The 27,040-nt window shown below is 33.5% G+C and overlaps 4 protein-coding genes and 1 non-coding gene across 6 annotated transcripts; 4 read left to right on the top strand and 1 right to left on the bottom strand.

Annotated features, from left to right (window-relative positions):
• LOC18107958 (probable disease resistance protein At4g27220) lies at positions 1-5,878 on the top strand. The gene is made up of 5 exons (XM_024591922.2): positions 1-166; positions 375-3,598; positions 4,018-4,164; positions 4,353-4,672; positions 4,894-5,878. Exon 2 carries the CDS (start codon positions 381-383, stop codon positions 3,546-3,548), a length of 3,168 nt encoding a protein of 1,055 aa, XP_024447690.1. The 5' UTR covers positions 1-166; positions 375-380; the 3' UTR covers positions 3,549-3,598; positions 4,018-4,164; positions 4,353-4,672; positions 4,894-5,878.
• Positions 5,879-7,112: 1,234 nt separating this feature from the next.
• LOC7458870 (G-type lectin S-receptor-like serine/threonine-protein kinase At5g35370) lies at positions 7,113-10,044 on the top strand. Its single transcript, XM_024591894.2, has one exon. The coding sequence runs from the start codon at positions 7,316-7,318 to the stop codon at positions 9,911-9,913; it is 2,598 nt and encodes an 865-aa protein (XP_024447662.1). The 5' UTR covers positions 7,113-7,315; the 3' UTR covers positions 9,914-10,044.
• A 3,797-nt stretch (positions 10,045-13,841) lies between these two features.
• On the top strand, positions 13,842-16,936 carry LOC7458869 (flavonol synthase/flavanone 3-hydroxylase). Its single transcript, XM_002325661.4, has 3 exons — positions 13,842-14,425; positions 14,740-15,067; positions 16,540-16,936. Exons 1-3 carry the CDS (start codon positions 13,959-13,961, stop codon positions 16,750-16,752), a joined length of 1,008 nt encoding a protein of 335 aa, XP_002325697.1. The 5' UTR covers positions 13,842-13,958; the 3' UTR covers positions 16,753-16,936.
• A 2,741-nt stretch (positions 16,937-19,677) lies between these two features.
• On the bottom strand, positions 19,678-19,749 carry TRNAG-UCC (transfer RNA glycine (anticodon UCC)). Its single transcript has one exon. It is a non-coding gene; the product is annotated as a tRNA-Gly (tRNA).
• Positions 19,750-21,322: 1,573 nt separating this feature from the next.
• On the top strand, positions 21,323-26,764 carry LOC7458868 (oxysterol-binding protein-related protein 1B). 2 transcript variants are annotated; one of them, XM_024591963.2, is made up of 10 exons: positions 21,327-21,982; positions 22,095-22,454; positions 22,545-22,635; positions 23,433-23,884; positions 24,396-24,551; positions 24,757-24,924; positions 24,996-25,136; positions 25,774-25,992; positions 26,115-26,228; positions 26,370-26,764. In XM_024591963.2, the coding sequence occupies exons 1-10, from the start codon at positions 21,524-21,526 to the stop codon at positions 26,535-26,537; spliced, it is 2,328 nt and encodes a 775-aa protein (XP_024447731.2). In that variant the 5' UTR covers positions 21,327-21,523; the 3' UTR covers positions 26,538-26,764. The 2 variants fall into 2 exon arrangements, with proteins under 2 accessions (XP_024447732.2, XP_024447731.2); XM_024591964.2 differs by lacking the exon at positions 24,396-24,551 and having other exon boundaries at positions 21,323-21,982.
• Positions 26,765-27,040: the final 276 nt, after the last annotated feature.

Here is a 27,040-nt window from a genome sequence, read left to right on the forward strand (position 1 = left end):
AACAACTGGGACCACAAGATGACATTTTTTAGGTTGAACAGGTTACAGTTATCAAACTCTTCCAAGCTATTGTTAGCCACATACTCTTCTCTCATCTGTGCTTTCTGCTCTTCTTTTCTGGTTACTGCTTAAGCAAATCAGCTCTTGCAGAACATCTTCAATCCAGGTAAAGTACTTAAACTTCATCTTCTTCATTCTGTTGGTGTTTCTGTTTTCACATGTAACTATTGTTTGAGTCTTTTTAAGTAAAGAAAAGATTGTAACTATTATTCTCTGCTGTTTTTGCTTAATTAGTTTAGTTTTACACTTTCTTTTTTCAATTAATTTAACTTCCATTAATTTTTTTTCAATACTTTGACTTTTATTTTCTATAGGAAAAAATGGTTCGATCAAATGATCCATTTTGGAATGATGTTGAAGATATGAATAATGGTGGCATGAAGTGTAAATTTTGTGGGCATTTATTTTCCGAGAATACTTCCATTTCGAGGATCAAATGGCATTTGTCAGGAGTGAAAGGGTGGGGTGTTAAAATATGTGAGAAAGTTCCTGAAGAAGTTCAAAATGTAGTCCGTGCAGCAATGGATGGCCCTCCAGAAAAAAAACTTAAAACCGTAGCAGGCTCAAGCAATAACAAGGTCACTATTGCAGTTTTAGCTTCTGCCCAAGAACAAAACAATGATGAAGTGATGGCACAAGAAGGAGATGCTCTTTTCGTTGGAGAGCGCGAACATTGGCTGAGTAGCTTCACTGATGAAGACATTGAGCTTCTGAGAGGTATCTTTCATGAGAGAACATCAATTAATCAAGCTGATGAGCCTCGAGGAGATCCATCCCAGCCAACAGATCCATTGTGTCTTGACCATGGAAGATATTATGATCGACCCCGTGCTCCATTAGTAAACAATGATGTAATTCTGAATCTTGTGGAGGACATGGTTAGAGTGAGGACAGAACCAGTGGAGGAGAAGGAAGAGAAGAAGGATGTGGAGAAGAATAGTGGAAGATTAGTGCAGCCTGGCGCAGCAGCTAGCTCTTCTGGAGGGTTTGCAAGCAACACAAATGAGATTAAAGGAGATGCACTACCAACGAGAAAGCTGGTGGGTCAAGCATTCGAAGACCACAAGAAGACTATCTGGTCTTGGTTAATGCATGATAAAGTTTCAAGAATTAGCATCTATGGGATGGGCGGAGTGGGTAAGACGACGTTGGTGACACACATATATAATCAGCTTCTAGAAAGACCAGACACTTTCAATCATGTTTTCTGGATTACTGTTTCACAAGATACCAGCATAAACAGTTTGCAGAAAAGTTTCGCAAGATGTATTGGTTTAGATCTTTCTAATGAAGATGAGGAGCTGCACAGAGCGGTCATATTGAGAAAAGAATTAATGAAGAAAAAGAAATGGGTTTTGATTTTAGATGATCTGTGGAAGGCTTTTGACTTACAAAAGCTGGGAATTCCTGACCAAGTTAAGGGATGCAAGTTGATTATTACAACTCGATCAGGAAGAATTTGTCAACAGATGAAAACCCAACACACAATCAAAGTGCAGCCTATTTTGAAGGAAGAAGCTTGGATTTTGTTTATTGAGAGGCTTGGAAATGACATAGCACTTTCTCCAGAAGTGGAACGAATTGCAGTAGATGTTGCAAGGGAATGTGCCGGTTTGCCATTGGGAATTATTACAATGGCAGGAAGCATGAGGGGAGTGGATGACCTACATGAGTGGAGAAATACATTGAAGAAATTGAAAGAATCAAAATTTAGAGACATGGAAGATGAGGTATTCCAGTTGTTGAGGTTGAGTTATGATCGGCTAGAAAATGATTTAGCACTACAACAATGTCTCTTGTATTGTGCATTATATCCTGAAGATCATAAGATTGAAAGGGAGGAGTTGATATGTTATTTGATTGATGAGGGAATAGTTGAAGGAACGAGTAGCAGACAAGCAGCATTTGACGAGGGCCACACGATGCTTAATAAACTTGAAAATGTTTGTTTACTGGAAAGTTGTTTTGATCGTTATCATCATAGATGTGTCAAGATGCACGACTTGATTAGGGACATGGCCCTCCAAATACTCCAAATGAACTCTCCAGTTATGGTCAGGGAATATGAGGAAGAAATACCAGATGTGGATATGTGGAAAGAAGATCTAGTGAGAGTCTCTTTGAAGGATTGTTATTTCAAGGAAATTCCATCCAGCCATTCACCAAGGTGTCCCAATCTGTCAACTCTGTTGTTACGCAATAATGAAGGGTTGGAATTTATTGCAGCTTCTTTTTTTGAGCAATTGCACGGACTCAAGGTTCTTAATCTGTCTCATACAAATATCATAAATTTGCCTGATTCTGTTTCTGAATTGGTGAGTCTTACTGCATTATTGCTCAAAGGGTGTGTGAACTTAAGGCTTGTACCATCATTAAAAAAGCTCAAGGCACTGAAGAGGTTAGACCTCTCTCGTACTGCACTTGAAAAGATGCCTCAAGGCATGGAATGTGTATCCAACCTGAGATATCTTAGGATGAATGGATTTGGGGAAAAGGAGTTTCCTAATGGGATATTACCTAAACTCTCTCACCTACAAGTCTTTGTATTAGAGGATGCGTTTCTTACTTGTCCGATAATAGTCAAAGGAAAGGAAGTAGGATGCTTGAAGGAGTTGGAAACTGTGGTATGCCATTTTGAAGGTCAATCTGACTTTGTGGAGTATCTTAATTCTCGGGACAAGACCCAATCACTAAGCACATACCAAATCTTTGTAGGACTGCTGGATGAAGATGATTATAGTAGAATGATGGATGATTATCACACAAGTAAAACAATTGCCTTGTGTAATTTGAGTATCAATAGGGATGGAGATTTTCAGGTCATGTTCCCAAATGACATTCAAGAACTGGTTATTTATAAATGTTCATGTGATGTTTCCTCTCTAATAAAGTATGCAACTGATCTGGAGGTTATCAAGATATGGGATAGCAATAGCATCGAGAGCTTGGTTTCATCTTCTTGGTTCTGCTCTGCTCCCTTACCATTGCCATCTTATAATGGTATATTTTCTGGTCTTAAAGAGTTTAATTGCTATGGATGTAGAAGTATGAAGAAGTTGTTCCCTATTCTCTTGCTACCATACCTCGTAAACTTGAAAGTGATTAGAGTTTTTTATTGTGAGAAGATGGAGGAGATAGTAGGGACAAGATCAGAAGAAGAAGCGGTTATGGTTGAAGAAAGCAGCAGTAGCAGCACCGAATTCAAACTCCCAAAGTTAAGAAATCTGGAATTGAGGGGATTACCAGAACTGAAAAGCATTTGTAGTGCAAAACTGGTCTGTGATTCTCTCCAACATATTTGGATAGCAAATTGTCAGAAGTTGAAGAGAATGCCAATTTGTCTTCCGTTGCTTGAAAATGGCCAGCCATCTGCTCTCCCTTCTCTTCAAAATATCTTTATATATCCAAGAGAATGGTGGGAGTCTGTAGTGGAGTGGGATCATCCTAATGCTAAGAACGTCCTTCGTCCCTTCGTAAAGTTTTTATAGGAGACGAACTCTGCTCTATGCCTTTCATATAATATAATATTGAATTACAGGTACGCACCGTTTTTTTAATTCCTCTCTCTCTCTCTCATCCTCTCAATATGCCTTTAATTTAATTACACGTAATGAGATAGTTTTTAAAATCTTTTACAATTAAAATATATATATATTTCTAGAGAAGGATATGATTTAAATTTTTAAGTTAAACGAATTATTTTTTTCTAATACATGAATTTTTTACTAAAACAATTTCTTTTATTAATAGAAAGTTTTTTGTATTGAAAATAAAGGCAATTAAAACATTTTTTAAATAAAATAAGAGTTTGATTGCTTGACATTCTTCTGAGATCGATGATTATGGTGGATTTGGAATGATTCCTTTTAATTGTTGTGGGATATCTGGGTACATAACCTCTTTCTGTCTCTCTGAATCTTTCTGTCTACTTATAACCAATTCTCTTCCTTATTCAAGCCTTATTGTCTGCATTAAGTTTGATCCACAAGGAAGCAAAAGAATGGTGCGAATCAGTAGTGGAGTGGGAGCGTCCTGATGCTAAGGATGTCCTTCATGGCCTTGCATGGTTGTGGGACATCATTAAGGTAGATCCCTTACGGCTTGGTAAGCATTATATATGTTTTGGTTTTGAATTATTAGTCTTAATTCTGATTGATTTGTATGAATATTCCAGATATGCTTGATGGATAGTATTTTTGAGTGAACCCGCAAAAAATCGAAGTTAATTAATTTTGAGAGTTTGATTGGTTTCAAAGTTTATGGCTTTTAATTACTTGGTGATCTTTTTGTAGGAGGATGGTAAAGGATGACAAGCCTCTTATTTATGAATGAATAAGGGTAGGAAAGAAAGCATATTCTGAATCACTCTTGCGCTGTTTCAGTTATGTCCTCTGTTCTGCTTATGGTGATAGAGAGGCTGCTAAGTTGATAAGGACTATCGTTGGTGTTTTTCAGGCTTGTGATTCACTTGGTCTCATGCATAGAGAGGGCAACCATCTCCTCCCACTTCTCTTAGAAGAACGAAAATAAAACCAAAATAATGGTTGGAGTCAGTGGTGGAGTGGGAGAATCCTAATGCCAAGGATGTCCTGAGTTCCTTTGTCGAGTTTTGGTAGGGGGATATAATGTTAGATTGTATTTCTCTTTCTCTGAATCTCTTTGTCTGCCTTTAATTTAATTTTAATGAATTATTAGCCTCAACCATAAGCATTTAATGCTTCCTTTCTTAAGACTTCCTTTCTTATTGATTCCTCTGTTTATCAAATGCTTCTTCTGATAGTCCAAGTGGCTTCAGTAATACCTGCTCACTAACCTGACAAGGGTATTCTGCAGGTGCGCTCTCCGCAGCTAAGACAACTGATGAGTAAATATTCTCATCTTCATGCTTAGCCGCAACAATGTATCCTGCGCAATATGATTCTGCAGTATCCCCTTCATTCCTTCAAATCATTACATTCCGAGAAAAAAATATCAAATATCTGATATGTGCCAAGTGAGTGGCTCTTTGTTCTGTTGCTGAACATCTTACATGAACACTGGCAACCATGCTTTTTTTGGATAATCATCAAAAGTATATTGAAAAGACCATAGCCAAAGCAAAATACATGAACACCGGCAACCATGCTCTTCTTCCAGTTCACTTACATGATTGTTTCCCTTGGTTCCACTTTAGCCCCGGTCTGTGCATAGTAATGGATGCTTGGTGATTATTGAACTGATAGTGATATGGCTGGCTTGGTTTGGTTCTAAGTACTACTCTAGTTGTCTTCATTTTATTGGCGGCGCGATGATTTTAGCAATTAGTACTTGCGGTTGGGGAGGAGGAGGGAAATGCGTTTTGATGTATGGTTTTTTGTCAAGCCTGTCTTTTAGCTTGTTTTTCTTGGACACACTTTCTTATGCACATACAAGGCTGTCTTCCATTTTAGTTGTGCTCACACATTCATGGTCATATATGGTCATGATGGCTTCGATCAATATCATCTCCCAATAAAAACTTGACTTCTAGTTCACATCTTCTGGTTTCTTTAGTTGCTGTAATGGCTTTGAGCCTATGTACAATGGTTATGAAGCTGCATACTTCTCACCAAAACCCCTAAGATATCCCATATTCTGGTCCCCATGATGTTTAAGAAATCTCGTGTCTTGAGGCTTCCATCTTTTCTTCTCTGTTTTCGTGTTTGTTGGCATCTGGGCATTGTTTAAATATCAAAGTGTCCTTACTTCTTCTTTTTCAAAATATTGTGGTTAAAACATGTATAGTGTATTGTGATTATACAAATACTATCTAATTATCAAATTATTATTATTATTATTATTATTATTATTATTATTATTATTATTATATATTTGCTTAACCAAAACAAGTTCATAAATGTAATTATTCTTATTAAATACAAGTTATGAATCTATTGATTTTTTAATCATCTAAAATTACATACGCTCTATACATAATTAATATACTTCATTAATATCATATAGTATCATATATAATAAAACTAAATGTAATGACTTTTAATGAAATCAACTCCAGAGTTATTAAGAGATAAATAAATTATTGAGAAGATCATGAAAAATAAGAAAAAGATGAAATTAAAGATAATGTACTAAAGTTTGTCTCGTGCAAAGATTTACTCAAAATAACAATCACATTGCATAATTCTCTTGCAATACAAGAATAATTTACCACAGCTTCTTAATATACTGAAAAAAAATTAGAAATGAAATCCAATAAGACATCAATTTCAAAAAAAAAAAAAAAAAACAAAGTCATATTTTTCTAATTAAGTCTTTGGGCCCATATTGAAGGACAGTTCATGATGGTCATTAATGAATTCAATCATAAGAAATCCTCTCATTAATGAGCAAAACAAAAGTCAATGTTATGGTAGCTGTTGAGGCCTTATTGCATCTGTGATCTTCTAGCAGCAGAGTTAATGTTTTCTGCAAGTTGGAGAGCAGGACAGAGAAATCTCAAAACTATGTGAACCAAAAACATTAGTCAAACTTTCCTTTGTCGCGTAAAGAATTGTCGGCTCTCAGCACCATCCATGTGCTCCATGCCCTAGCCTTAGCCTAGCCAGATCAATTTGCTAAGCTTTTTGAAATAAAGTTATTGAACTTGGCCTGTCATCACTTGATTCAAAGCTCTGTTCATAGGTCAAAGATGGTTAAAAATGTATTTATGTTGGAGTGATGCCTTCAAATAAATTTAATAAATTTTAATCCTCAAATATGAATTCTAAAAATCAAGAGAGAAAATATATTTTATAAACTCTAAAACAATCAATTGAAGCTTAGTGTGATACAACTAATAGTTAATTTCTTAGTTACATTTTTTATTTAGCAAATGAAATGTTTTACAGAAATAAAAAATTAATTTTAAGTTGACTAACATATAATTTTGGAAATTAATTACCCAATAAACAACTAATTATTGTCAAGTGGAGGCATGAGAATACATCCCCTTTGGTCAACTCAATGACATTCACCTTGTCCTATGCCTCCATGTTTGCTGCCTTTATTTATCACCCGCCAGCCACCCACCATTGACCAGCCAGCCCACCTCCACCGCAACTTGGCGGAGAAATTCTCCTCTCTCACGGGGTCAACACACATCTCTCAAACAGTAAACCTTTGTCAAATGTGAACACTGAACTCTCAAAATCTAAATTTTTCCTAACACCTCAAAAAAACAAATGATTATCAAATCTCAAATCCCATTCTATAATCTTCTCTTGGTTTCTCTGTCTTTATGGGCTCCTCCTTCTTGTTCCTCTTCTTTTCTTCCACACTGCTTCCTTATCTCTGCATCTCAGGCCCCAGCACTGTTCAAACCATCAAACAACCCTTCACTGCTTCACATTTTTTCTTCATTGACCAGTCTGGTGTTTTCTTGATCTCTTCTAATGGCAACTTCACAGCCTCCATATCCAATTCCGAAGAGAATCCTCCATATTATTTCTGTATCACTCATGTTAAGTCCAATGCTATCATTTGGATAGCTAACAGGAACCACCCCATTTCAGATTCTGATAAGCTATATTTGACTACAAATGGTCTTGCCATTAATAGTACTTATAATTCTAGTACTACATCTGTAGTTTGGTCAACGGAAGGATTAAGCCCAAGCTCTCAGGTTTCTGCTATGGAGCTTCGGGATTCAGGAAACCTTGTACTACTTAACAGGAACAATGTTTCTTTATGGGAGAGTTTTGATCAACCAACTGATACTATTGTCATGGGACAGAGTTTGGCTGTTGGGACATCAGTGGACTGTTATAACGCTGAGAATGACATGTCAGTTGGTGACTACAGGCTTGTAGTGACTGGTGGTGATGCTGTTTTGCAGTGGAATGGAATGAGTTATTGGAAGCTATCAATGGAGCCAAAAGGTTCACAGGATTCAAAGGTGCCTGTCTCATTTTTGGCCTTGAATGATACAGGTTTGTTTTTGCTTGGAAGTGATAGATCAACTGTTGTGATTAAGCTTACTTTGGGCCCTGCAGATTTTAGAGTTGCCAAGTTAGGGTTTGATGGGAAGCTTAGTGTTAGAAAATTTGTTGATCAAAATTGGGTGCAGGAATTTGTGAGCCCTGCTGATGAATGTCAGATTCCTCTCAGTTGTAACAAAATGGGGTTATGCAGTTCAGGAAGATGCTCTTGTCCACCAAATTTCCATGGTGATCCTCTTTCAAAAAGTGGCTGCACGCCGACAGATGCTTCACTTGCTTTGCCTTCAGGTTGTAGTAATGGAAAAGAATTGAATTCTTCTGTTTTCTATGTCAATTTAGGCTCTGAATTAGACTATTTTGCTAATGGTTTTATGGCTCCTGCTAAACGGGATATCAATTTATTAGCTTGCCAAGATCTTTGCACCCGAAATTGTTCTTGTTTAGGCATCTTCTATGGAAATTCCTCAGGTTCTTGTTATCTTCTTGAAAACCCTTTGGGGTCTATCATGGAAGCCTCTAGCTCCAACAGCAAACGGTTAGGCTACGTGAAGACTATAGTTGTATCTTCGCGTGCAAACAAAGTGAATGAATCTGCAAAATTTCCAATTGTAGGTTTGGTTCTATTACCTTCATCTGGAATCCTTTTGATTATCATTGTTGTTTTAGGGTTCATTTGTTGGAGAAGGAATAGACTGTATAGAACTGCTAAGTTGAAATTAGGCCGTGGCGATTCTTCTTCATCTGAGCTTGAGATAATTTCTATCCCGGGTTTGCCAGTAAGGTTTAATTATGAAGACCTTGTGGCTGCAACAGAAAGTTTCAGCACTCAAATTGGTAGTGGCGGCTTTGGAACCGTGTACAAAGGCACTCTGCCTGACAAATCCGTTGTGGCAGTCAAGAAGATTACCAATGTTGGTGTGCAAGGAAAGAAGGAATTCTGCACCGAAATTGCGATTATAGGAAGCACTCGTCATGTTAATCTTGTTAAATTGAAAGGGTTTTGCGCACAAGGGAGACAGAGGTTTCTGGTATATGAGTACATGAACAGAGGCTCACTGGACAGAACGCTCTTTGGTAATGGACCTGTTTTGAAGTGGCAAGAAAGGTTTGAGATTGCTCTTGGAACCGCAAGGGGACTTGCTTACTTGCATAGTTATTGTGAGCGCAAGATCATCCATTGTGATGTGAAGCCAGAGAACATTCTTTTGCATGACAATTTACAGGTTAAAATCTCCGATTTCGGGCTTTCGAAGCTGCTAACCCCTGAACAATCCAGTCTCTTCACTACAATGAGAGGGACACGAGGCTATCTTGCACCAGAATGGCTAGCGGGCGTTACGATCTCAGATAAAGCTGATGTTTATAGTTATGGAATGGTATTGCTAGAAATTGTAAGGGGAAGGAAAAACAGCGCAGCACAGCCGCAAAGCCGAAGCATAGAAAACGATAGCAGCGAAGGAAATGGAACATCTTCATCCTCTTCAGGTTGGGAACCTAGGTCTGCGTATTTCCCCCTACACGCGCTAGAAATGCATGAGAAAAAAAGGTACTCGGAGCTTGCAGACTCCAGGCTAGAAAGACGGGTGGCGAACGAGGAGGTTGAGAAGCTAGTGAAGGTGGCCTTGTGCTGTTTACATGAAGATCCTACGCTGAGGCCAACAATGGTTAATGTTGTTGGCATGTTGGAAGGTATAACTCCTTTGGCTGAGCCAAGGCAGGAATCATTAAATTTCTTGAGATTCTATGGCAGGAGGTTCAGTGAGGCGTCTAGAATTGAAGGGTCTAATGAGCGAAATGAGTTTGGTTTGTTCCCTCAAGCAAACCTCACTAGTGGCACCAGTAGTTCTTACACCTCAATGTCTTACTTGTCTGCACAACAGCTTTCTGGTCCTAGATAACACTGAAGGATCCATGCTTTTTTAGCATGCCTCTGTACAAAAATGTATCTGTCTGTGTTTTTTTTCCTCGGGAAAATATTTTGTTCCTAGTGTTTTAACAGTTTATGTTCTAGCTTCTTTCAGCATGGTTATATTGTGTTTTATTTTTGTACCTTGCTTTTGGATGGTGCTTCATCATTCCAAAAATGAGTAGAAAAAAAAAAAAACCTACAAATAGTAATCTTCATCCTCATTATTCTAAGTTTCATCAGTACTTCCAACAAGTTCTAAATGAAAAAAAAAAAAAAAAGAGTTCTGGATGGATTTATATATAGGTAAAATCATAGTTTTTAATTTAATTCGGGTTGATTTGGACAAGTTTTAAATTATGGATCAAGTGGGTTGACTTAAATCAACCAAGTTAATTTAGTTTTTTTTCATTTTATAAAAAAAGAAGAAAAAATAGAATCATTTAAAAAAAATAAAAAAAAATCATCAAGTTTTGACTAGATTTTTTATTAAATCACAAGTTAATTTATATTTTCAACAGAGCATCAAATTAAATAAAAAATTTCTATCTAAAATTTGACCCTAATAAATATAAATATTAGATGAACCAGATTATATGACACTAATAGTTTGTTTGGAAATGTGATTGTAGTTGCTTTTCAAAGTGTTTTTCGTGCCGAAATGCATCAAAATGATATATTTTTTATTTTTAAAAAATTATTTTTGAGATCAGGGCATCAAAATGATCCAAAAAATACCAAAAAATTAATTTTTAGTAAAAAAAAATTAATTTTAGAGGAACGCATCAAAATTAATATCCATGAAATTGTCATTCCATTGAAACGTATAATTTCCTAGCTTCTTTGATACAAAGCTAAAGCTGTTATTATTATTAATGTTGCAGAAAACAAAATGGGAAGATAATATTAATTGATGGGGTCAAGTACTTTATGTGGTTAGGTAACACTGCCATGTCAAGTTGTCAACAACAATTTACGCGGCATTGCTTTTTATTTTAAAAACAGAGATCACAAGTTAATCCGAACAGATGAATATTGATATGATCTAATACAAATAAATTGATATTTTTTGAATAATTATATTAATTCATATATAATAAATTAGAAATGAATATTAATTAAACTAGACTTGATATTTGCATCAACTTAACTCTAAATATATATATTTATATTATATGGATATATTTATATAATTTTTAGAATTTTTTTTAAACAGATATATACATATTTCAATATTAACATAATATATATATATATATTAACTATTTTATTTTTTATTAATTAATAAATAATAGTAAATAAGAATACTTATTGAATACTTGAATATTATAAAAAAATCTGACTTGCAGGCATCCATAACCATTAGGTTCATCCCTCATCTATCTAAAAATTATGTTTTTTTTTTCTATTAAAGAGGTTTTAAATTGTGATTAAGTTATGTCGTTCAATTTTTTAATATTAATTTTATTAAATAAAAAAATATGTAAGAGTTGTTAATATAATTTCTATTTACAAGAAATTTTTTAATTATAAACACAATATTTAATATGCAGTAAGTACATAAATAATTAAAATATCAGATGACATCTTTGATAGATACGGGCCAACCTAATCTAACATGTCAAACCTATAACTCATGTTATGAACCCGACTAGCTTTAATTACATTGTATTTCTAAATTAATTTTTTATTTAATAATACAATAAAAAAAAATAAACACTCTTAAAATTAAAAACTAGCCTAATGTCATGACGCTTTATAAATTGCAAGCATTGCTTTCTAAACAAAAATACATCATGGCCTTAAATGCAAATTTTTAAAAATCTATATATTAAAACAAAACCTTAGTATTTTATATATGATTGAAGATTTTAAAAAAATGATCAATGTAATAAAATTATATAAAAAATAATATACTAAAACTTTTTAACAAAAAACATAAATTTTATGTTAATTGGTTATTCATGATATTTTTTTTAAGTTAGGCACAGAATAATTGGAAACAAAATATTGATATTTATATGAAAACCTTTAATATTATTTTAAAAACTTGACAAAATTTAATAATAATTAAAAAATTAATGTCAAGGTTTTTGTACTGCATTTAATTCTAAATAAAAATATATAAAAAAGCTAGAGCTTGGCAGATGGACAACTTACTAAACGCATGAGCATGCTTGGCTCCGCCCGTGTGGATGACCTTTTATTTGGTTTTAATGAGGTGAATAACATATCATCCGCTTGCTGTGTTAGAGTACTAAAAAGTTGTTTTTAATTAATATTATCATGAAAATATTTTTTAATCTTTTAAAAAACAACAATATTGCTTTTTATTAGAATCACAATTTGCTAATAAAAAGAAGCGAAAACAGAGATAAAAGTTTGTAAGAAATTTAAGCTATTTGAAATAAGTAGAAAACATATACTTCTCAAATATAAACTAAATTATTTTATTAGCATGCATCTTGATTATTTTAGCGAAAATATTTTTTAATTAGAATCACTATTAAAAAAAAAAACATTTCATAATCATCAAAACAAGTTAAATAATTCATTAATTATATTCTACAGATATTTTTCAATGCTCCTGATGCTGTGGTTCTTATTCAATCCATGAAGATTCAAAGGTAGCTGTCTTAATATTTGCAAAGATGTAAAGCGTATAGTAGTTATCAATCACAGGTGAATCTGAGCTTGGATCACTGTTTTATGCAGACTCCAGCGTCTGTCCTGAATTCTTTACACCTAGAGAAAATAGAGAGTTTGCCTAACCGCTGAAGTGATGCTTTCCTAACAATATATGCAAACTAGCCCTAAAAACACTAGAAGCCTTGCCAACCCAGTTAACAGCATCCATGTCATATCAAACAACGAAACATGCCACGTTAAGCTCAACAAAATTACAACTCATAAAATAAATATATAAAAAAATCGGGTTGGGGCTAGATTAGGTGAAGTATTCATAGCGTGTTTGGGAGTGTAGTTGTGGTTTGTTAGAAAATAATATAAATTATATATTGAAACCTCACTTAACAATTTAAGTTATTTGGTTGAAATGGTTCTTTAACATGGTATCAGAGTCTTGTTCACCAAACGGTCATGAGTTCGAATCTCACTATCCTCATTTATTTGATAAAAAAAAATTAAGTACAAGTTAATGTGGGTCTGTGCAAGTTTCAAGTCCAAAGGGCTTTCACTTGAGGGGGTGTGTTAAAAAATAATATAAATCATATCTTGGGACCTCACCTAACAGTTTAAGCTATTGGGTTGAGATGGTTCTTTGACATGGTATCAGAGCTTTATTGATCAAGTGGTCATGAGTTCGAATCTCACCATCCCCATTTATTTGATAAAAAAAATTAAGCACAAGGTAATGTTTTTTCAAAGTGTTTTTCATTCAGAAAAGTATGCAAATAATATTTTTTTTATTTTTAAAAAATTATTTTTGAAATTATCACATTAAAATGATTTAAAAATATCAAAAATATATTAATTTAAAATTTTTCAGAAACTCTATTCAAACGCCCTCTCTCGTGATAGAGTCATGCCATTTCTGTGGTATAGTATTAACACTAACAAGTTTATCCCACATGGCATTCTTCACTTAAAAAATGAAAGCTTGATTTAGGTTACTCTCCCCTCCATCCATCTTGAAATTAGGTATTCATTTCCTTGAGATGGTTGTGATTGAGTTATTAATTTGTACAATTATTTTTAATATTTCTTTGTTATAAATAAATATTTAAATTTGAGACTTCGAATTATTAACCTATAATTCATTAATTATAAATTTCAATATAATTGCAAAACTAGCTAGGACTAATTTTCTGCCAAACACAAGATGCAAAGAATCAAAATGTACCCTTTATTACCATACAATTAATTAATGTAACTCAATTGGTGAATCACAAGAATTTTACTTTCGTAACCCTTTGTAATGTGCTGATCATACCTTAGGTCTCTCTATTTATTGAGGGCAAGTTTTTTTTTCTATTTATATTTCTATATAAAAATTAAGAAATTAACAAGAAGAGAGCATGGAGTTTGATAGAGTTCAAGCCATTGCTTCCTTGTCATTTGACAAAGAAACAATTCCTGAAGAGTTCATTTGGCCAGAGAAGGAGCAGCCAGCAACAACCACATTTGATGGCCGAGTCCCTGAAATTCCCACCATTGATCTCAATGATCCTAATCCCGAAAACTTGGTGCGTTTGATTGCCGATGCTAGCAAGGAATGGGGGATCTTCCAAGTTGTGAACCATGGAATCCCAAGCGATCTCATTGCCAAACTACAAGATGTTGGTAAGAAATTCTTTGAACTCCCTCAAGAAGAGAAAGAGGTGTATGCTAAGCCTCATGATTCAAAGAGCATTGAAGGGTATGGATCGAAATTGCAGAATAATCCCCAAGTAAAGAAATCTTGGGTTGATCATCTCTTTCATATCATTTGGCCTCCTTCTTCCATCAATTACCAGTTCTGGCCTAATAACCCCCCTTCTTACAGGTCTGCTCGCTAGCTACCCTCTTAAACTCTTTCCCCTTTTCTTAATTTCTTCCTTTCTTTTCTTTAGAATTGTTTCCTTATTTTACTATAATTTTTTAAAAAACATTCATGAGCTTTGAGCATCTGTGGTTAATTTCTCTGGAACAACAACTCGACGATAGTGAAGATCAAATCAACCATGTTTCTAATTAAGCATGTTTCTCTCTACATGATGGTTTCTAATTAAGCATTAACAATATTCACACACTAAGGCTATAGATATTTTGATTTTTTAGTTTTCCTAGCCATGATAATGGTTTACTATTTATGTGCAGGGAAGTCAATGAGGAGTATGCAAAGTATATGAGGGAGGTGACAGATAAACTCTTCACAGCCCTCTCTTTAGGGTTAGGGCTTGAAGGCCATGCATTGAAAGAAGGTGCCGGTGGTGAAGAAATCGAATACATGCTCAAAATAAATTACTATCCGCCATGCCCACGTCCTGACCTCACACTGGGGGTGGCGGCCCATACTGATCTGTCTGCCCTCACCATTCTTGTGCCTAACGAGGTCCCCGGATTGCAGATCTTCAAGGACGGGAACTGGTTTGAAGCTAAGTACATTCCTAATGCCTTGATCATTCACATTGGCGATCAAATTGAGGTCATTTTCTTGGTCCTTAATTTATCTATTTTTAAGTCAATTTAATTTCTCTCAATTTTTCTTTCATTAAATTTTGCCGTTTTTACTTGTTTGATTAGTTTTATGGGACAATTTGACCTTTTTTATATAATTTCTTCTTTCTTTTCCAAGTCAGATTATAAACCAACTAAGATTCGATTTTGAACGGAGGAGGATATAAATACTAGTTCATTGACAATATTAATTAGATCAGCAATTTGCCAATAAATCAATATTTAGCCAATATATTGGATTTTATTTTACACCTTAATTTAATGAAATAATAAACAAATTAATTAAAAGTGTTGAAAGTATAGTTTAGTTTGACCATGTATTAATTCCTCACAGAAACGGATGCCTTAATAGCAATTTATTACTCACAACCAGTTGACATTTAGAGGGGTAATTACTAATTAATTAATGAAAGCTGTTGTTTACTTAAGAGTATAATTACTAATTAATGACGCTGTTATTTACTTAAGAGTAGTTCATTTATGAAAAAAGGAGGACGTCGGCACAAAGCTCGTGGCATACCTAACATGGCTATGTTTTACCAGAAATTATCTATTACTGATATTTGGCTCTCTCTTTTTTTTTTTTTGTATAAATTAATGTTTATCTCTACGTGCATATCCAATCCTGACTTAGCTGAAACCTAAAATGTGTGATAATAACTTTGCTATAAATTCAGACAATTCAATAATATGAGGTTTCTGTGTGTTTCGGAGTATCATAGTAATTGTTTTTTATAATGTATTTTTGCTCGAAAATACATTAAAATAAAATTTTTTTATTTTTAAAAAATTATTTTGGATAACAGCGCATCAAAATGATCTAAAAACACTAAAAAAATATTAATTTGAAATAAAGTAAAAAATAAATTCAATTTATTTTTTTTCAAAAATATTTTTGAAACGTAAAAACAAACAATTTCATCCTTTTGACTTTTAGTTTAGGTTAAGTTATTTGAAAAGGTTAATTTGAAATTAACCCACCAAATAATCGATTTGATTAAACTAATATGTCAATTTAAAAAATATATTATTTTGGATTAACTTATTCAATTTTCAACTTAAATTTTGGATCAAATTAATTAATTATAAATGGAGATGGATTTAAAAACTTTTCTATATAGCTATAAATTCTTATTAAATCTTCAAATTCAAGCTCCAAGAACCATATACTCATGAAGCTAACTATAAAAGAATATTATAATTTTTTTTATGTGGTAAGAGAATTAATATCTTAAAAACAACGTAGTTATTACCGGTTTCAAATTTGTATATAATTAATTCTTCACAAAAACATTTTAGGGAAAAAAAATATTCATTGCATTGCGTTAGACCATGCACGGGCAGTGTTGTTTTACAGGCTATCGATCTAAATTCTCTTGACTTATTTGTGCTTATAATAGTTTTTCAAATATTATAAAATCGGCAATTGCTGGCATGCAGATCCTTAGCAATGGTAAGTACAAGGCTGTTTTGCACAGAACCACGGTGGCTAAAGATAAGGCAAGGATGTCATGGCCAGTTTTCTTGGAGCCTCCAGGCGAGCTCGTGGTCGGTCCTCTTCCTCACCTCATCAAGAAAGACAATCCTCCAAAGTTCAAGGCCAAAAAATTCGAGGATTACATGTACTGTAAACTCAATCGTCTCCCCCAGTAGTCCTATAAATAATTTCCAATAATAATAATAATAATAATGAGGGCTTGTTATAATTACGATGTCATTTTAGAGATGTTGGTTGCCCTGATGTATTGAATTAATGCCAGTACTGGATGGCACTCATGATAATCGTGTTCTTTCAGTTGTGATCATAATATTATGGAAAATATTAATTATGGGTGAATTATAATAATCTTTTTTTTTGTAGAGCATCAAGATTTAATAAATTCATGAAAAGATTATTACTATTATTGGTATTTTGATCATCAATGACAAAAAAAAAAAAAAAATTCTTAATCGTATACCAATCCCTCAAGTTAGTTTGTTGGGTTTCATCTGTGGATGGCTTGTGCACTGGAGGTTTCTTTTATTTTTATTTAAAAAAAATAAAAAATTGTATATAAATAACTTTAATTTTATCATATGCTTGAAATTAACTATAACCTCTCAAAGAGCAGCAGATTTTACTCTTTGTAGATTTGTAGTTGTGATCTCTCTCCTTTCGCTTGCCAAACATAGTTTTCAAGCTGCAACTCACGAGTTACTGAATAAATTATTTTTATTAAAATAATATTGTTTTGTTATTAATTTTTTTAATATTTTTTTAATTAGATTTAAATTGAATTTAATCTGGTTAATTTAATTAATAAAAAATTAATTAGATTTGGATTCCAGATTTAGGATTTCTTGGATCCATCCATTAGATACAACCAAATTTTTTAACAACTATAACATGTAGTGTGTTCATACAAGATAGTCAAGCCTTCTAGAAGTCTTTAAATTTTGTTCATTGAAAGCACGTTTCACTAGCAAAAGATTTCTAATTTTTTTATGGATTATTTTCCAATATTCTTTTAAAATCAATTAATATGTAGATATGGCAGTATTTTGTTTGAAGAGTACCTGGGGATTGATGGCTTCCCACTAATTGACCTGACATATATATATATATATAAACAACTCTTTAATTGATCCCGGACATAATATATAACAATAGAAGGTTTCAGTCAATTATAGGAATGCTTGAATATTGATAATTAATTAATTAATTAAGTGTGATCACAAGGTTTTTCTTAATCTTATTTTAATTTGATCTGTTCTTAGGCATGAGATTCATGTTTATCATGTTGATTATAATTAATTCCTGCCGCTTTATATGAACTTGCAAACTTCGTGATTTTCGAGAAATAATTTAACTAGTTGAGGTGTAATTGATTCACACATGATGTGCCTAACAATAATTTAAGATTAGAAATGGAATAAATTATTTCAACAAGCCAACCCTTTCTTTTGGTCTATCCAAATTAATCAAATCAATAATTGCACTGAAATAATGCATATCATTGATTAACTTGAGTTGTAGTTGAGTTACAGAGATAACAATGGAGGATTGACATAGAATCACATTGAAGGAGTGTTATAAAACTTGTACCGGCTTGGTGGATTAAAGCAGCACCACAGGAGCAGAGGAGCAGCAACAACATCATCACAGCATCTCCTGACCAAATCTTGATCGATTCATGTAACGCTAACATCAAATATTATAGAAAAAATACTCCAACAATTACTACACTTTAAAATAATAACCCATCATACATGAAAATTATAGTTAGATGTAAATAAAAGATAAATCAGCCTTCATAATTAAGAAATCCTATAACTATAAAAACAAATACAATTATGAAAAGTTAATAGTTAATATTTTTTATATATAGTTATATCCTGCGTGTGGTAATGGTTGTTTTTTAAAGTGTTTTTTTATTCTAAAACACATCAAAATAATATATTTTTTTATTTTTTAAAAATTACTTTTGGCATCAGCACATCAAAATAATCTAAAAACATAAAAAATATTAATTTGAAGTAAAAATAAAAAAAAATTTAAATTTTTTCAAAAAAGTTTTCGAAATACAATGTATGTAAAACAGACTGTACTCACGTTTTATTCCTTTATACCAAAAAGAAGAGAATTAATTCACCACCATCCTCTGCTGCATTGTTCTCTTCCTCTGCCATATTTTTCTCTTTGAAGACCAAAATATGAGTCTCTTGTAACTACAATCTATGCCCGTGATGATTCACTCCCATTAGAAGATGTTTACTCTATATTACTTACTTTTGAGGCACGAATTCAGCATCACCCACAGCCTGCTCCTTTCTCTCCTGCATTAGTTAGTTCATGTTGCTTCACGACAACCATCTGTCTGTGCAAACTGTGGCCAAGGAAATTTCTTTCAAACAAATGGCAAGGGGTGTCATTTTAGCAACCACTGTCGTGGTTTTGGTAGAGGTAGTGCTTCAAATTGTAATTTTGAAACCTGGACAAGTCTGGACACACACTGCATCTAAATGCTATAAATGTTATGATAATCCTCTGTTCTTACCACTACCTCCTCGTTGAAAAGCACAAGCTCATGTCTCCACTCATCAACAACAGCAGCCATATGTCCAAGAATGGCTTTTTGATTCAGAGCAACATTTTTGTAGTGCCCTGAAAAACAAAAAATCTTTTATCTCAAATCTTTTTATATAAGTTTCTATAGGAAGAAAAGGTTTTACTTATAAAAGTAGGTGTTTAATTAACATTTATGAGCATGGAGCGCATCTCCCAGTTTATTTAAACTTAATACACATATATCCACCTATATTTATGTGCATACAATTTTATTTTATTTATTTTTATTGTTGTTGTGAAATACTTTTTTTTTTATTGATTAGGAAATATCATAATTTTTTATATATTTTTATAATCATTCCTATGTATATTTTTTATAATATTTTTTTTATAATCATAACCAAACCATGAATTATCATATTTGTTTAATAATCATAATTTTTTTAATTCCTAATTATATTGTTGTTATCATATTTGTTTTATAATCGAAACCGGGAACTAAAAACAATACATCCTCCAAAATAGATAGTTGCGTCTGCCGGGAGTCGAACCCGGGTCTATTGCTTGGAAGGCAATTATCCTAACCGTTGGACTACAAACGCAGTTGTCTATTTAGGCATTATACAATATTAAATACTAAATTTTCACATGCATCGGTGTTTGTTCTCACCGTGCGACATTTGAGATTTGGCCCGAGGGAGGGAACAAGGGAGGGGTCAACGTTTGCTTTTTAGTATTGTAGAACAGAGATTTTTTCTATAATTTAAACTTGCGTTTTTATTAAGCTTTCTATAGTTATTTTAAGAGACAAATCATTTTTTATTTGAGATTAAGAATTTAAATAATAAATTCCTTAATTAATCAATAAGATTTTCTAGTGTATTTTTTACTCAATCAATCTTACAAAAACATGGTACTTTAGATTTCTTTTTAATTATCAAGGTGGTCCTATTTTTGTGGAGGCAAGGGAAGATTATATTGAAAATAATTTCTAATATTTTTTTCAAATTCTTCTCACAAAAATTATGTGTGTAATTATGCATGTACTATATTTAAAATCAAACACCTAAATAGTTTTAGAACTACAACATCCTCTTAAAAAAAAACTTGAAGGATTAGGGGAGATAATTGACAAGGAGTTTCCCTTCATTTTGTAGTACAAGATTAATAGTCTCATTCAATTAAAAGATATATATTTAGTTGAGATGTGTGTAAATTTACTGAATATTTCACGTGAATAATAATAAAAAAATATTTATAAATATTATTTCTTCTTATTAGTTTTTTTTATTATTATAAAAAAAAGACTCAAATATGAGATCTCTTGAGATTTCTTCTTATTAGTTAAAATATCATAAACTCACTTTGATTATTATTATTATTATTATTGCACATATCAATCAAAATCTCTCAAGTAATTGGTTTTTGCAAGGTTTTTTGGAAGGAAATTTGTTCTTTTTGTAAAGGGAAGACACATCCAGAAAACTCTCAATTTCTAAATTTGCTTATTCACGTTATGAAATAGTTTCAATTATTTAATTATTGGATCCAAAGGTCACTAGTTGAACTCATTATTTATTTATTATTTTTTTAATATAAATTTAAAATAATATTATTTTAATTTTTTAATATCTCACAATTAATCTATTGAAAAGAATTATCAAATTAATATAATTTTAACTAGGTTGAGAAAATCTAACCATATTAACTTTTTATTTAATTTATTTCAAGTTTAGTCTAAATTAGATTTTGAATCAATGAGTTTTCAAATTAGCAAATCAAACTCAAAGAATACTTGCTTTGTTTTTGTGATTGAATCTAATTTTTTTAATATTTTTTTAATTATTTTTTATTTGAAAAAATATTAATTGATCATTTTATATGTTTTTTTTATGATTTTAATATAGTAATATAAAAAAATTGTTTTAATATATTTTTGAAAAATACCTTACATTATATTACCAAATACACTTAATCAAATTTAAATAATTCCCAAAAACATTATATTATATGATCAACCTATTTTTATATTCATCTCTCAAAAATAGAAAAAGAAAATACGTGATCATGACATTTGTCTATCTTCCATTTTGTACATCCCCACTACACTAAAATATATATAAAACAGCTCCCCCACCTCTCCCTTAAAATCCAAACCCAGCTGTCTCCACCTCTCCATTTTCCTCACTAATTATTTTCTCAAAATTCAATTTAAAAATTTCTTATTCCAAAAAAAAAAAAATTTAATTAACACGAAGCACAAAAATCCTAGGAAAAAACAACTATAAAAAAACCCAAAAAAATCTTTCTTTCTTTTTATCATTTTAAATTTACAAAGCGCACACACAAAAAAAATAAAAATACTCAATCACTACCATGCCGCCACCACCATCGTCGTCGTCGTCATCATCATCAACGGCGACATCCTTCCGTTCTTTCTCAAACCGTTGCCACAGCCATGAGGAGTCCTCGTCGTCTTCTTCGTCATCATCATCACTCAACCCCCACCGCAACAACCGCCACCGTAGTGTCCGATCATCCTCCGCCATCGAATCAATCTCTCGATTACCATCAATAAGAGAAACCCAATTTTTATTATCCCTTCAAAATAAAGAAATCTCAGGCATTTTACAGAAGTGGGTGAATTATGGTAAAGGTTGGCGTCCTCGTTTTTTCCTTCTCGATGATGGGGTCTTATCTTACTACAAAACCAATGGTCGTCACCACCACCACCACCACCACCACCACCACCGTAAGAAAAATACTCCCCCTGGAGAAGATATTTCACGTTGGATCTCTCGCCTTGGAAATCCCATTGGGGAAATTCATCTCAAGGTGAATTTTAAAAAACGTTTTTTTTATAATCAAATTGCTTAGTAGTGCTCAGAAATAGAAAAATTAACTGAATTTGTGATGATTTGGTGATTGTTTTTTATGGGGTTTTTAGGTTTCTTCTATCAAGGAGAGTAGATCGGATGACAAGAGGTTTTCGATATTTACGGGGACAAAAACGTTGCATTTGAGGGCGGGGAGCAGGGAGGAGAGAGTGGAATGGATGGAGGCCTTGCAGGCGGTGAAGGATTTGTATCCGCGGGTACCAAATAGTGGTGAGCTGACGGGAAATGGGGGGCTGGTGGTGGTTTCGACGAAAAGGTTGAGGCAAAGATTGATGGATGAAGGATTGAGTGAAGAGGCTATAAAAGAAAGTGAACAAATAATGAGGGATGAATTTTCACTTCTTCATAACCACCTTGTGGTCCTCAAGCAGAAACAGGCTCTGCTTGTCGACACATTGCGCCAATTAGAGGTATAAAGTACAATCAGAAAACCCATTTCAGTATTAAAGTGATTTTGTTTGTTATTTCTTTAATTCGTGTATGGCTGTATATTTTTTTAGTCGGAGAAAGTAGATTTGGAGGACACGGTTGTTGATGAAAGCCAAAGGCAGCATGAAAATATGTCTGGATTAAGGCAACAGAAATCCGCCGGTATGTTTTGATAAAACTTAGTTTCATATGGTTACAATTAACATTATGTCTTGTCAGCCAATTGGCGCTGGTCCCTAACAGACACTGAACCTTGGAACTTAGTGTTTGTCTGTTTGAATGTGAAACAACTTAATTTGCGTTCTGTAATGATGATAGATTAATAGTGGGTTATGGAATAATTAAAGCTGACGTGTTTGTTAATCCTTCATGTTAGATTGAAATTTGAATGCAAGACTTGTGCATGTTTATTTGTTTTAGCAGCTGATTATATGGAAAAAGAAATGTTTTGGAGGATCAGCCATGGATTCTATAGTTAACTTTTGTTTGGTTGAATTATAGTTTTGCTTAGTTAGAAGTTCCTTTGTTCTGAAAATGGATGCTATGAAATACTTTCAGCTGCCTTGCATGGCGCCTTGTATGCGAATGATGAGCTGTCTGTGAATGGGTTAAATGAGGCGCGTCTATCTGCTTTTATGATGAATTCCCGTGGCCTGTTACTTTAGCCTTGTCTGAAGTTTCTCTGCTTCAAAATTCCCAAGTTCATTGCTATACTAGTAGCTATATTCATCCATTGTTACTGTTGCACAATTTGCCATATATGTTTTAAATCAAACTCATTTACATGCATACCTATTTCTAATTGATTTCTCATGGATAATTGAAAACCAACACCTGGCTCTCGCCCTCTGTCTCTTGCTTGTGTCTTCAATATTTAGCCTCTTTCTCTGTTTTCCTTTTGAACTGTGTCATCCATTTTAACTTTATCTTTTGACCCTCTTTGTGTGGAATTTATGTAGAGGGAAGTGCAAGTGGCTCCGATGATGATCATGACAGACATGATGCTGCAGAGGAGGAAACAGATGATGAAGATGATGATGATGAATTCCTTGATACTCAAGATTTTCTTTCATCAAGTTCGTTTAAAAGTGCTGAATCTGAATTTCAGAAAACACCATATGATTCTGATGAAGACGAAGGCCCGCTTGATATTGAAGATGGCATGGATTCCTGTATCAAATTTGTTGGATCTAACTACCCTTGTGTTATGAGGCGAAAGAAATTGCCTGACCCAGTTGAGAAGGAGAAGGGGGTCAGTCTTTGGTCAATGATTAAAGATAATATCGGGAAGGATCTTACTAGAGTTTGTCTTCCAGTTTATTTCAATGAGCCCATCTCTTCTTTACAGAAATGTTTTGAGGATTTGGAATACTCGTTCCTTCTAGATCGAGCCTATGAATTTGGTAAAATGGTAGGTTCATCCTTTCTTGTTGTTTCTTATCCTTTTCTGATAGTTGATTTTAAAAAAACCACATACTTGTCATTTAGTCAATGTACCGTTGCTGGTTACAAACTTTTTGGGGTATGCCTGCCACTATCGTTTACTATTTTTGAAACCATGCTAGTTTTACTTGTCTTGCAGAAGCAAAGTTATGATTTTGCCTACTTGAAACTAGTGTCTAACAAAGAGACTTGTTGCTTGCGCCTATTATTGTTTTATTACAGCCATCACATGATTTCTTAAGAAGCTATGGAGATGGAAGTTATACTTTAAATGCTCTGTTGTGAACTACTATTAATCAGACTGTTGCTGCTGCATGGTCTCTGTGCTTGTGTGTGGAAGTGTGGTCCTAAATCCTAGTGCTCTCAGTGCCAAGTGTGCAGTATTTTAGTTTTCTTGGAAGAATTTTGGACAAATCACCCTCTCACCCTATACTGTTCTCTTAATAAATGTGCTTACGATCTTGGCATATTTTTTGTAGGGTAATAGCCTTATGAGAGCACTCAATGTGGCAGCGTTTGCAGTATCAGGATATGCCTCTACTGATGGAAGACATTGCAAGCCATTCAATCCACTACTAGGGGAAACATACGAGGCTGATTATCCTGATAAAGGCATTCGCTTTATCTCTGAGAAGGTGTCTCTGTCACTGCTAGAAGCACCTTAAGCAATTGTTATTCTTTATTTGTACACGTCTAATATGACATGCCTTTTTATGGTTGCTTCTGTAAAGAAAAATATTATGTAATTGAAAGCGTATTTGCACACATTTACACATTGTCAGTAAGTAGCAAATGCCACTATTGATTTTTAACATATCAATGTGGCTCATCTTGAAACAGGTTAGTCATCACCCAATGGTTGTTGCCTGCCATTGTGAGGGTCGAGGCTGGAAATTTTGGGGTGAAAGTGATTTAAAAAGTAAATTTTGGGGTCGTTCAATTCAACTTGATCCTGTTGGCACCTTAACACTAGAGTTTGATGATGGAGAAATTTTCCAGTGGAGTAAGGTTTGTTTTGGCATTTTACAGCTCTTACCATTCTCTATAAGATTCCTGCTAAGCTGTCTTTCTCTTATCAGGTGACAACATCCATTTACAACCTCATTTTAGGGAAACTATACTGTGATCATTATGGTACAATGAAGATACAGGGGAATCAGAAATACTCCTGCAAGCTAAAATTCAAAGAGCAGTCACTCATTGACAGGAATCCCCACCAGGTTCCAATATCCCCATTTCCATATTTTTCATCAAAGTAAATGATCCATCTTGAATTGCATTTTAATAAAGCAACTAAGGTGTAGTCATTGTACTGCTGAAGCACTTGACTGCTTGAAAGAATAGTGACGCTAGTGTTCCTGGAATATATTGGGAGTTTCTATCCTCGTAGATTTATTAGAAAATATCTCTTTTTCTAAAAATTTCTTTTTCCAGGTCCACTTAAGGTCCACATCATGCTGTATAATATTTCGCTGATGTTTTGTCTCCAAGGTCTCTTTTGCTTTTTAAGTTTGTTAAACTTGTATCCTACAGGCTAAGCTCAGGTTTTTTGTTCTAATGATAGTTTGATTCCTGGCTTATTCTTTTCTGTTGGTTGTATAGTCAAATTTGTATACCCGTGCACATTACTTTAGAGGTTCTGCCCTTTCATGCAACAATTTCCAACACATTTTTTTTAATGATATCAAGCTTGCTTGGTGAAAAATCATTTGACCATTAGCTTGTCACCCATAAGACTATTAATATTTGTCTGTTGATGTTTTCCCTCATATCAGGTTCTTATTGCATTATCTCATTTTGTGAATGAATCATGATTAGGCATTACCATTAATTGCAGCAATACTATTTGTTCTCTAGGTACTAGGTGGTGTTCAAGATAAGAATGGTAAAACAGTGGCAAGTTTATTTGGCAAATGGGATGATAGCATGCACTATAAAATTAATGGTGATTCAAGGAATGCAAACGGATCAGAGCCCCATTTGCTCTGGAAGCGGAGCAAACCATCAAAGCATCTGACCAGATATAATCTAACACGCTTTGCTATAACTCTGAATGAGCTCACACCGGAGCTTAAGGTTGGTGAAAGATTTGAATATGATAAATATCTTTCTTTACAAGAAATGCCATGTCTCACTGCTCCTCTGCAGTAGAGAACAAGGTATCCATTCGTAGCTGCTGACATTAAATTTATACGCAGGAGAAACTGCCATCAACAGACTCCAGGCTGAGACCTGATCAGAGATGCTTGGAAAATGGAGAGTATACAAAGGCCAATGAAGAGAAGTTACGACTAGAGCAGCGGCAACGACAGGTACATACATGCATCAAGGAGTGATCTTGCTGTATTTACACCAATGCATGTGTACACACACTTGCAATACACTTCTACCGACTACTGTTTATGAAATGTAGTAAATTAGAGGATAATAAGAATTCTTTTCAACAATGACAGGCACGGAAGATGCAAGAGAGAGGCTGGAAGCCTCGGTGGTTTGTGAAGGAGAAAGGTGGTGAAACTTATAGCTATGTTGGTGGTTACTGGGAAGCCAAGGAAAGGGGCAACTGGGAATCATGTCCTGATATCTTTGACCAAGTATCCCCTGATCAAAATTTTGACTAGCAGCATAATCTGCACCTTTCTTTTCTTTTGATTTACACCATTCTTTATTTCCTCTTTCATGAATATATTTAGTTGTTTTTCAAAGAGAAATAAATTTGTTTCAAAGGAAAAAAGAAAAAAAAAATTGTTTCCAGAAGTACTGCGAGGATCAACTGACATTTACAGTATACAGCAACAATGTAATGATGGTTCTTCATACCCTAGAAATACATCTAGTTCTTGTCTGAGTCTGGATCGAAATATTTAGCTCATCTAGGATAAGAGTTTAATTTTTATATTACCATTTTGAATTTTAATGTCGAGACAGAGAAGGAAATTTTCGATGAATTTATTCGTTTGAATGCGAACCTGAAGAAGAAAAAAAGGCTCAGGGCCTAGGCTTTTAGTTGTGGTTGTAGTTATGATCGTAAAAGTATTTGATAATATATGTTAAAATGATTTCATGTTAATTTCAAATCTCAAAAACTTGGTTTTAGGAATTTTATAAAATGTTTTATAAAATG

Source organism: Populus trichocarpa, chromosome 19 (assembly GCF_000002775.5).
Source record: "Populus trichocarpa isolate Nisqually-1 chromosome 19, P.trichocarpa_v4.1, whole genome shotgun sequence".
Taxonomy (NCBI): Eukaryota; Viridiplantae; Streptophyta; class Magnoliopsida; order Malpighiales; family Salicaceae; genus Populus; species Populus trichocarpa.

Coding starts and splice junctions, on each gene's coding strand:
- LOC18107958 (XM_024591922.2), top strand. CDS start 381: ATGGTTCGATCAAATGATCCATTTTGGAATGATGTTGAAGATATGAAT.
- LOC7458870 (XM_024591894.2), top strand. CDS start 7,316: ATGGGCTCCTCCTTCTTGTTCCTCTTCTTTTCTTCCACACTGCTTCCT.
- LOC7458869 (XM_002325661.4), top strand. CDS start 13,959: ATGGAGTTTGATAGAGTTCAAGCCATTGCTTCCTTGTCATTTGACAAA. Junction 14,426..14,739: donor AATAACCCCCCTTCTTACAG/GTCTGCTCGCTA, acceptor ATTTATGTGCAG/GGAAGTCAATGAGGAGTATG. Junction 15,068..16,539: donor ACATTGGCGATCAAATTGAG/GTCATTTTCTTG, acceptor GCTGGCATGCAG/ATCCTTAGCAATGGTAAGTA.
- LOC7458868 (XM_024591963.2), top strand. CDS start 21,524: ATGCCGCCACCACCATCGTCGTCGTCGTCATCATCATCAACGGCGACA. Junction 22,455..22,544: donor ACACATTGCGCCAATTAGAG/GTATAAAGTACA, acceptor ATATTTTTTTAG/TCGGAGAAAGTAGATTTGGA. Junction 26,229..26,369: donor TAGAGCAGCGGCAACGACAG/GTACATACATGC, acceptor CAACAATGACAG/GCACGGAAGATGCAAGAGAG.